Genomic DNA, 11,688 nt, shown 5'->3' on the forward strand with positions numbered 1-11,688 from the left:
CTTAATATTATCCTCTCAGGTGATCATGTTCAGCGAAGCAGGAGCGTTAGGATATGCAATTTCTGGCCAACTTCTATTAGAATTTAGACTATGACAACTACATTGCTGGTGACATGAGTCTTTTCTGGATCAAGCTTTTTGGTTGTCTACCAGCAACATTTACGGTCCTCAATGCCTGTGTCATAAACCAGCGAGAAGGCAAGAGCAGGATTGTTTGACTGTAAAGGACAGGAATCATTATAGAAACCAAATTTCAACTCCATTTATTTGCTTTGATCGTTGATGCGTAGGCCGAGAGCCTTCTGTTTTTCCTAGTTGTGGAAGTGGAAACTTTTGTTTGCTTCTTGCTTGTTTGTTTTTGTGTTTTTAATTCAAATTAATATTTTTTTGATATTTTTAAAGTATTTTAATGTTTTCAAAAATAATTTTTAAAAATTAAAAAATATTATTTAAATATATTTCTAAATAAAAAATATTTTAAAAAACAATACCTATATTCCTACACAACAAACTGACCAGATGGCAGTCACTGCGAATGTACTTATGGCTTTGTGACTGCACTACATGATGGTAGTGCCACTAGTCTTGGCCCTAATCAGATGACGCATTTCTTGCTAGTGGGGCAGAGAGACTTGATCTTGCACGAATATATTGACCTTGGCACAGAAACATACATCCATTCCGCCATTCACTGTCCCTTCAAGACATTGCAGAGTGTCATGATCGGGCATGCAATGGAGGGGCTTGTAGTTTTACGCGAATAGTCCAATTCTTGATGACTGTACGTAGATGTGAAATCCTTTCGCGGATGAGAAATGCCTTATTTCTGCTTTTCTTTTCTTTCTTTTTTTGTTTTAACGGTGACGACATTTTTTTCTGGGTTATTTAGTGAAGCCACCTCCCATGGGATTCTAACATGAGATGATAAACCCCATGCTAACTGAACCAGCACCCTAAAATGCATGTCGGATCTTCTGTTGGACTAAGTCTCACCGTAGGACAATGTGACATTCTACACAATATGCTAGCATGAAAACAATTTAAAAATCAACTCAAATCAATCCTGTAATCAATCCAAATATTTGTGTTATGGAGGCATGTATAAAGAACTCACAAAACTAAAGCATAAGGCTCAAATTAGTTCATCATGTTTGATATTAGAGAAATAACTATGCTAGTTTACATAGAGATCAATCATTATTTTACGAGCAGACAAACTGATCATACACCCAATCTGTTTTTATCATGATACAAACCCAATATATATATATATACACCCATAAAAAAGAAGCAGTTAAAAAGTGATGAACGTATATGAAACAAGGGCATAATTTATGGTTGAGAGAATTTGGTCTTTGTTTCCTTTACTTTTGGTTTTGGAAATTCAGCTTTTGCTTCTGGTGGGAATTGCAATAAAAAGGAAGATAGTGGCACTTTTACCGACACCTGTTTTTCCAAGAACCATAATTGTACAAGAGACATCAAGAGGTTCTTGCCCAGTAGCCTCAAGATGCTTTTCCATGGCACTGACACGATGATCACCATTTCTACCTCGCAGTTGCTAAGCTAATCCCAGTAAATATAAAACTTGTGCAACAACAACATAATGGGGAGTCTGCCCAAGTCTATATGCAAGCCGTAAAAATTTCACCCTAATCATCTGAAGTTTTTCACGCGTCTCATCAAACTCTTCTGATTCCCTATTTGTAGGATCTTCAATCTGTTGGGATTGCGTATGAGAAACAGTTCCATTAGCACGAAGTTGCGAGGTTGCCCTGGTTGCAGGTTCCAATAGTGGTGCAGCACGCCCAAGGCCAGCTGGACAAGAAGGTGAGGGGGCTGCACTAAGAGACTTTGCAAATGAAGATGCAATCCCAGGCATTGCCGGTGTTACTCTGCTACTGCTAGGGTTGAGATTTGAGAATCAAAGAATGTGAGATTTGGGGAAAGGGAAAAGGGAAATTTTTGTGAGACAAATGGGATGGAGAGGAGAGGACTCAGAAGAGTCAATAATTTTTGTTAATTTCGTCAAATTCGGTAAACTCAATCCGATTTCAATCGAGTTTGATCGAGTTTACAGATTTTTAAGTTTTTTACCTGATTTCATATATTGACTCGTAAAATCATATAATTTTATGATCTATAAATTGTTGACTGGTTGATGTTTTTGGCTTCATGTGGTTATAGACAAGGGGGTTGGGTGGACTGTAATCCAGGTCAAGATTTTATTAATATTTTTTGATTGGTTTTATATGAAAAAATTTGTAATTCTTAATTGAGTTATCAAAAAATTCTAAAAATTTATGTGAAGCTTTCTAATATGATGCTTTACCTTAGGTTAAAATTTCAGAATTTTTTAAGAAATTTAAAAATTTGATGAAAAATCACAATTTGACCAGTTTTATATTATTGGGCATAATTTTCAATCCGACCATCAGATTGAGCTGAAATTTTACGAGGGATCTTAAAATATATTGAATGAAATCTAGTTAAAATTTTAGGATGAATGGAGCTTGGTAGTGCTAACAAAAAAAAAACTGTAAAATAAAAGCAAAATGATTCATTAAGAGTAAAATGATTATTTGCTATTAAAAAATAAAACAAATCAGCTCTTCCTTCCTTTTATATGTTGCTGACTAGACAGAAGTAGAATAGGAAAAGAAAGAAAAGAAAAGTTTAGAGAAATAGAGAAAAGTAAGGGAAAAACATAAAAAAAAATTCCAAGAAAAAAAATAAAAAAAGTGAGAGAATAATTTTGTAAACTTACAAAGTTCAACTTATAAAACACTAATCTAAGAAAGAATCAAGTGAAGGAAGGAAAAATTGAGAGAGAAAAAAAATTTAATTATTTTGTTTTCCAGTTAACATGAGATTGTTATTTTATACCGGTTGAGGGGTTGTTATAATATCAATTCAGATTTGATTATAGATAAATTATATTCCACAAAATATCAAAGGATATAACTTTAATAGTAAGTTTATTTTTACTTTCACTTTAATTTTATATATTTTTAATTTTTTTTAATATTTTAAGTAATATATTTAAATTAAAACTTTACTACTAACTTTAAAAATTTATACACATGAGTTAATAATTTATCTTAAAAAATATTTATTTAATAGCTCAGATAGTAAAATGTTTTTGCTCCGCCTTGATTATAGATAGATGTGTTTTGGTGCTTGATGGTCTCTTCAGTGCACATTTTAGTGCTCCATACTGCTCAGCTACGATTAAATAAGCAAGCTGTACTTCATGGAATGAATTGTGATCAGTTCAGGCCCCGATGTTACTAAAAAAAGAAATAATATACGAACCGAGCTGTGTGGGTGCAGTCAAAATGCTGTCGACATCACGGAGCCAAGTCAACAATGCACGAAGAATTAGTTTTTAATGTGAGGTTAGGACTTTAATCTCAACACAAGCACCATGTTGATTCCATGCCAAGCGTCATAGCACTGACAAGCTACATTGCATGCACGAAACCATTAATAATGGTTGGTTGCTTTCATAAGTAGGAGGCATGAGGGATACGTGGGTGCTCGAAGAGAAGAACGCCATTGCAGCAGTGGTTTGAGGTATAATAAACATCCAATTATGGAAATACTGTGATCAGATCAGTTATATATTAGTTAAATTATACCTGTAATTAATTAAGTCACTGAATTAACCAAATGTTCATTGATGTGTGTTATACTAACTGCCATTGAATGATAATTGTGTTAATTGTATTTTTATAATTTTTGTTTATCGATACTAAATCTGTTTTTCAGATCCAATAGTATAAATACATGGGATCAGTACCGGTATTATGCAGGAACTCTTGCTTTCAATATGTTCATGTAATAGATATCTTTTATATAATCTGTTTATGTGCAGTCTTACTTTTATTTTTATCTTTTATTTCACGATGGATATATATATATATATATTTGGTGAAATGGAAAATGCAAAATAAAATCATAATTAGAAAATTGACTGTAAAAAGCAAGCAAAGCCTCTTATTCATTTGGTAAAGGAAGCGACAGCAACCCCATTGACCAAAACCTGAACGGCTCCGATGCACCCACTACAGATATCAAAAAGTGGGATCCGACGATTTTTAAAACGTCAACTCTCGTTAGCATTCATTATCTGCCACGTGGCGTCCTCGCAAGATTCATTGTTCTATAAATAGTGAGCGTTGTCAACTTGCCATTTTGCAGTCACTAGTAGTTTCAGCATCAACTCGATCGAGAGAGACGAGAGATGGCATTTGGAGTTCGCTTGTGTTTGTGTCTCCTGCTTGTCTTTGCTGTAATATCTTCAGCTCGAAACACCATTTCATTCTCAGGTATGTTTCTTCTGTTTTATTGGTTATAGGGCGTACATAATACGGGTCATTGATCGTTACAACGCTCCTGGTTAAAATCAAAGATATATATTGTCTCCGGATGGAGAGTTTCTTTCCACATCTGGTCCAAACTTTCTTGACAATTGCATGATCCTGTCATCGCTTTACCTGATATCACAATATCAGGATATGACCCTTTTGGCTAGCTAAGGTTTCTTCACTCTTTAGCTATGAAAGTCCTTAAATAAAGAAGCAAGATTTTCTGTTCCTTAGCATGCAGAGAAGCTCCCAAGACTTTCCTTGTGTTTAAGTTGAACAGAGGAGTTAATCAAGTCCAGTGCAACTCAGATTCCAGGAAATTAAATCAATGGGATGCCTGTTTTTTACGTCTTAATCTATGGTTAATAAGATTGTTGTTATTGTAATGTGTGCAATAGGCCAGCTAGATTCTGTGTGCATGGTCTGCTCTGCATCGATACATGTTCCTGCTTAATATTTATTAGCAATTATCATTATATTACTTCACTTATCTCACAGCACTTCCGTAAGAGACAACATCCTTAGTTGTTTTCTTACCACACCACACAGAGGATACATCATACATGATAATAATAGTAACTATTATTACAACAAGTTGATTTAATTTAGGCCGATACAAGTCTGGGAAATGAAGAGAATTTGTTTTTAGTGATTTAAACCATGGGTCTGGTGTTGACTTAAAGGTTTCCAATAATTAAATGTGTTATTGTGCATGCAGATAACGAAATGGCCTTGGCTATAAAGGGGAGGTCCTTGAAGATTACACTGAACGATTACGGTGACCCAATAGCAAACCGTGGGCACGATCCTTCACAAAGAAACAAGAATTGGGGTGGCAGCGGCGGTGGCCGTAAAGGCTGAGAGATTCTGTGATGCTTTCTTTATCTAATAATATTTTGCATACTAACCTAAATATATATTGAATAAATAACACCAGCTCACGTTTTGTACTTCAAGGTAGCTGATTTAATACTCATTTGCCAGCCAAACATGTATTCTCTAAGGCGCCTTAATTAGCTTCTTAATTAATAATCGTCATCTTCATCTTTCTTAATTTCAAGTTGCTGTGTGGCATGTCAAGTGCATATATAGCTTTAGCATGGGTTCACGTTCTTCAGTGCGGTAAACCATTATTTTCAATAATTATTTAAGATTTTTCGTATGCGAAGCATGATACGAATTAATCTCTTCTGTGTGGAATGTTGTGCTATCAAACATTATTTCTATATTCATATATGATCCCAAAGGGGATATTGTTGACGACAAAATAATAATTCACATAGCTGTAAGGGGACACGCAAGGCAGTCGTTCGAACTTCATATTAAGCATCATTAATTGCAAGTCTTAGGTTTAAATTTGTTAAAAAATAATATAAATTATATTTTACGATCATATCTAATAGTTTAAGTTATTGTGTTGAAATGATTATTTGATATAATATTAGAGTCTTGATGACCAAACGGAAACAAGTTCGAATCTTACTATTTTTATTTATTTGATAAAAATTAAACACAAGGTAATATGGACTGTGCAAGTTTCAAGTTCAAAGAGCTTTCATTTGACGGGATATGTTAAAAAATAAAATTCTAAATTAAAAATTCAATGTTGGGATTCAGGGAATAGAATATGGGGAACATTACCCTCTATTATGTAAAACTAAAATAAGAAGTAATAATTCACAATCCACATCGGAAAGCAAAGAAGAGTCAAACTAGCAGGAGATGAAAAGAAAAAGAAGAAGATTTGATACATGTTAAAATAACTGATATACTAAAAAAACTCACCGACACTACAACAGGTTAATCGACCGACAAACAGGGATGGAAGCGAGGGGGGGGGGGGGGCAAGCAGGGGCCCGGCCCCCCCGCAAGATATATATATTTTTATTATTAGGTAATTAAGTATGAGGAAGAGCTATTATTTTAAAAAAGTGGACCTTTCTTTGAGTTTATTCTTGACCTACGTGAAAAGAAAACAATATAAAAGTATTATTTTATGAAAAAAAAATCCAATTTAACCTAATTTAAATCATGCAATGATAAAAAATAAAAATAAAAACACAAATTATAAACAAAATTTTTCTATAAAAATATTGAAATAAAGCCACTAATTAATTTATCTTTCATCAAACAAAACAAGATAACTTCAATTTTAAATCTATTTTTGTTTTGTTTTGAGATGTTTGTTAATAATTTGATGAATTTTTTTTTTATAATTCTACCATTTTCTCTTTCTTTTTTTTTTCTTCTCAAATATGCTAATTCTACCAATTGTTTTTTGAATTCTTATTATAGTGATTTGTTTTCTAATTAATTAGATATATTTTATTGGTTTGTTTTGATTATGATTGAATTTTTTTATGTTGTTTTTAGAAGAGCCACTAAAATTATCAATTTTTTTTTATGATATATGTTTTGATTTTAGGTTGAACCATAAACAAAATAAGAAGAATTGATATGATAATCGATAATTTTTATTTTATGAAAGAACGACGAGCACAATTAAAATAAATATGTAAAAATCATCAATTTTTTTTTTATTTCAAAGTTTATCAATTGCTAATGTTTCTTATATACTTTGTATGTTTATATTTAATAGTTATAATAACAAACAACATTAAAGTGATGAATGCATTATGAAGATAAAATTAACTTTATTGCTTTGACTTAGTTTGATATTGCTCCAAACCTTTTATCTTATACAAAGATTATTATATGTTTATAGTAAATTATTTAAATAAAACTAAATTATGCAGATTTTGATTTACAACTCATGCACAATAAATTAACATAAATATTATATTTTATTATATTAATTTTGACCCTTCCTAACAAATAATTTTAGCTTCATCCCTGCCGACAAAGATCCCATTCTCTCCTATACAATGCTGTTATCCACAAAATCCCCTCCAATTAATATTCTTCATCAAATCCCAAGTGATTCCATTTGTATCACAACCAAAAAGTCATTAATGCGCACTCAAACCACAAATAATTATTATTATTTATTTTTTTCTCAAAAAGGGAACTTGGCATTACGTGGAGTAATGATGTCATGACAATCTCAAGAGGAAGTTTTAACAAACCAGATTTGAGAACATGAAAAAAGAGTCCTACAAAGTCGTAAAGTGATAAAATGATTACCGAAAATAATAAAGAATATTTCAAAAATCTTTTTTAAAGTTTTTTATTTTAAATTAAAAAAATTAACAGATATATTTTTAAATAAAAAATATTTTAAAAAACAAATATAACCATACTATCAAACACTCATTTAAATTTAGACGAGGGTTGGAAGAGTCCAAAATAAGCTATCCTCTCCAATTTCGCCTGTATTTGTACGTACACATCATATTTCTTCACCAATTGTCTCACTATTTTCATCATCCTTTAATTTTTTTATCTTTTAAATTTGGTCCATGATTGATATTTATTTTATTTGAAATAATTTATAAAATTATTTCTTTTATTTCTTTTATCTTTTTTATCTGTCAATTTTAATATTTATTTATTTAATAGCTTGAAAAAAAAACATTTATAATATATAGGGGTGAGTGAAAAAATCAAACAACTGATTAAACTGAAAAAAAAACAACAAAAAAAACCAAACCGAAAAAAAACCAAATTAACCGATTAAAAAATCACAAAAAATTTTGATTCAGTTTGGTTTCCAAAGTCTGAAACCAATTGAACCGAACTGTTTCAACTAGGCCAACACTTAAAAAAAAAAACAAGTATAAATAAGATATTTTTTGTAACCCTAAACTTAAAGTAGTATTCTCTAAAGACAATCAACCGTCCTCTCATTTTGCTCTCTGCGTCTTTCTCTTTTCTCTAATTTTCCTCTATACTCCACATCTCATACTTGTTAGGAATTGTTAGGCTCTTGCTACTCCATGCTTCTTTTTCCTCCTATCAAAGACACACCTTTCTTCACTTTTAATTTTAATTCTTTTAGTTTTCCAGTCACGCCTCTCTTTACTTTTGCTTTTAATCTTTTATCCTTTTTCTTTTTATTTCTCGTATAGCATTGTAATTGTTATATAATTTTTCATACCCATGTAAATGAAGATGATTATTATATCAAACCAGTAAAAAGCTTTTTTGTGCTTTTCTTGATGTTGGTCTTGTGAGGACAACAATTGAACATCAAGTTTGGTTATTTATTGAAGAGATCGAGTATAAAAACACCACATATATACTCAATAGATGGTGTGGATCCATGTAAAAATTTGTAATTGATTTTCCTCTCGTTCTGGTTTTACGTTTGAATAATTGATATCTTTATCTTCCCTTTTTTTCTAGTCAAATGACTTCTTTTTTTTCATTTTGTTGTGTATTTTTTGCGCAAAGTTTAATTTTGGGGCAAGGATCTAACAAAAAAAGAAATGAGTTTGGAATTCTAGATGTTATGCTAACTGGTTTAGCTTGTTGAGAAAGCCAAGATTTCTCAGAAAATAGGCACAAAGTTGTGAAAATAGAAATAAGACAAAACGGTTTAAGCTATTTTGGAAGGAAAAAAACCAAACCAAACATGGTCGATTCAAATCGGTTTTTAATTCGGTTTGGTTCAAAAACTTGAAAAAATAATAATTTCGATTTGGTTATTTATTTTGGTTCAAAACCAAACTAAACAAAAAATACACCTCGAATAGCTAGTAATATCAGTTCTTTTCTGTAAAAAAAAAAAAAACAACAACCAGTGGAATCAGGTTAGCTTTTAATTATTTATTAATCACTGAGTTGTGACTCACCCACTAATTACTGCCGTCGTTGACAACTGACCTCGACAATGACCAAAACCTTCTCAATGCCTTGCCGTTAGGGTGAGTAGGGGGTTTTGATTCCCTTTGTCTGCTATATATGAAAATCATAACAGCCCAATTAATTAATGGAGAAGTTAGTCTTGGAGGATGAGCCGAGACAGAGCAAGGAACTTCGGTTAGACGATTAATTAGAATCTCTAATATTTGAAATTGATTTGATATTATTAATTAAGATTGACTAAAGAAAGGCACAGAACCAGAACAAAGTCATGGCAATAATAAGCGAAGACACGACAAGGGAGACGGAGTCTCTTACAACCAAAACTAAAGAAACTATAATTGCTCAACAATTCTGAATCAAAGAGAACAAGAATAAAGCTCTCATTATTTGAAGCTTGACTGGATGAAGATGACCAAAAATCCAATGAAATGCAGCTTCTTGACCATACAGATGATGCCAACACAAGCATCATTTTGTATGTGTGGTTTAGAGCTGATCAATTCTTCTCATTCCCTAATAAGGTCAGAAGGAATTCCTTGTATTCTCCATGCGTGTCTGCTGCTACTGCTTGATCGAGAGAGACGTTGTTTCTCTTCAGGTAGAGCTCCTTGATCTCCTTCAAATCTTTCTCTGCACGCGTGACGATCACACGACTAAGAGCATCTTCATCGGTGTCCTCTATATGGACGGCCCTTCGCAAGACCTGTGCACAGATATTGGTGAATTAACCGTGTCGAATAGTGTATAAAGACCAGTGCAGTTTTGCTGTGTATAACATCAAATGAATTGCTCGCGAGTATCATTTAAGATCTTCATAATCTTGTAGCTAGAATGCCATACCTTAACAAAGTACTTTCTTGGATCTCGAATGCACCGGACTGCAGTTCGCAAGGCACCTAGATATTCATCAATGGGGTCTCCCAGCAGCCCCTAGCAGCCAAAATAGCAAACGAATTTGGATGATGTGCTAATTTCTTAACCAGCTGTTTCTTTCATTTTCTCCAATCAATTAAATCAAGTAATTGTAGAGAATATAAAGCATTTGATATTCTTGAATTAATTATACCTTGGTAATGGATTTTCCATGGATGTCTTGGTAACGATTGAAAGTTGCATTGAGCTGTGCCTTGCTCCTTGTAGTCAATACCCTAACCAATTCATCGTGGTTAAAAGCCTTTCCATATACATCATCATGGAGAAGACCAGCTTCTGAAATCGCCAAATCTTCGTCAACTTCATGGCCATCATATCTATAGGCGCTTACGAGAGCAACCAAGACCTGCGTGGTGATCCATTAAGCAACAAATTAATGCCCATGAATAGTTCTATATTCATAATTGCAAATCTCTTTGGCTTCTCTATCGAGATTGTTTTTTTTTCCTAATTTTTCATGCAACAATATTTCTTGTCTAGTTCTGAAGTTATTAATTTCAGTGGTTTACTTCAAATATAATCCCAACCCTTAAAAGTGTTACACTAGCTAGCATGCGAATAATTAATAAAAAAGAAAAAAAATGCTTTATAGAAGTCTATATGTATACTTTTCGAATGTCACCCTTGGTGTGAAGGGCCACATCTTCTTCGAGAGAATGCCTGTAACGAAACCGGTAGGCACGCTTCACCGCCAAGAGATCTTCCGGTGATCCGACACATGCAATTTCAACAATTACTCTGTAATCAGGTTTTGATTTCTGCAAGGCCGCGTTGGCAAGGACAGCATCTCTGTCAGCTGGCTCCAAGGTCCAGTGGCTCATTGCTCTCTATTTTATTGCCCACCAAAGATTTTAATGATCAAGAATATTGTAATACATGTAATGATAGATAAAAATCCATGCAAGTAAATGAGGTGAACATTAAGAAATTAACCTCAAAGTCTCCGGAAATCTCAGATTTAAGTTGATGAATTAGATCCTCATGGTATATCTCTTCATAAGCTAGCCTGATAAGTTTCCTTTGAAACGAATTCCGATTCCCCAGCACTGATATTATGGCTTTCTCATCCGTTCCCAATCCTGAAACATCGATGATTTATTGTTATGATTTGCATGGACTTTCAATCATTCACGCATGGATGTAAGATTAGCAACAGAAAGGAACATTAAAAGGCCTAATTTAACCAGCATTAATTTTGATGATTAACAAGTTGTGATGATTTCAAAAAGTTGCTGGAGAAACGCCAACTCAATTCCATTTCTAACCATCTAAGCTCGTTTATATAAGAAGGAAGATTAGAAGGAGGGAGGAACCAAACCTAGACAAGCCTTCTTGATTGTTTCTGCATCTTCAACGGGAGAAAATTCTTTGGGAGCAACAACTGTGGCCATTTTCTAAAAACTATATATTGCTTGGTTTTCTTTCTCTCTCGATTTTACATATTTATAGAGGTCAAGCCTTGCTCTTTAATGATGTTACAGTTTCACGAATTAACTGTCATGAAGAATAAACGGAATGAAAACTCATGCAAACATTCATTTTTCATAAATAGACTTACGTTACATTGCACAGTGTTCCTTTGCTTTGTCAGCTTCTTCTTCCTTTTTCCTATGGGCAA

General features: G+C 33.0%; 2 protein-coding genes across 2 annotated transcripts; one reads left to right on the forward strand and one right to left on the reverse strand.

Annotated features, from left to right (window-relative positions):
• Positions 1-4,213: 4,213 nt before the first annotated feature.
• LOC133687735 (protein PSY3-like) lies at positions 4,214-5,497 on the forward strand. Its single transcript, XM_062107061.1, has 2 exons — positions 4,214-4,331; positions 5,089-5,497. The coding sequence occupies exons 1-2, from the start codon at positions 4,247-4,249 to the stop codon at positions 5,229-5,231; spliced, it is 228 nt and encodes a 75-aa protein (XP_061963045.1). The 5' UTR covers positions 4,214-4,246; the 3' UTR covers positions 5,232-5,497.
• A 4,126-nt stretch (positions 5,498-9,623) lies between these two features.
• On the reverse strand, positions 9,624-11,461 carry LOC133692891 (annexin D8-like). Its single transcript, XM_062114064.1, has 6 exons — positions 11,389-11,461; positions 11,004-11,149; positions 10,679-10,897; positions 10,204-10,416; positions 9,978-10,067; positions 9,624-9,840 (listed from the first exon to the last, which is right to left on the reverse strand). Exons 1-6 carry the CDS (start codon positions 11,459-11,461, stop codon positions 9,634-9,636), a joined length of 948 nt encoding a protein of 315 aa, XP_061970048.1. The 3' UTR covers positions 9,624-9,633.
• Between the last annotated feature and the right edge of the window lie 227 nt (positions 11,462-11,688).

The sequence above is a fragment of the Populus nigra genome, chromosome 1 (genome assembly GCF_951802175.1).
Source record: "Populus nigra chromosome 1, ddPopNigr1.1, whole genome shotgun sequence".
Lineage (NCBI taxonomy): Eukaryota > Viridiplantae > Streptophyta > Magnoliopsida > Malpighiales > Salicaceae > Populus > Populus nigra.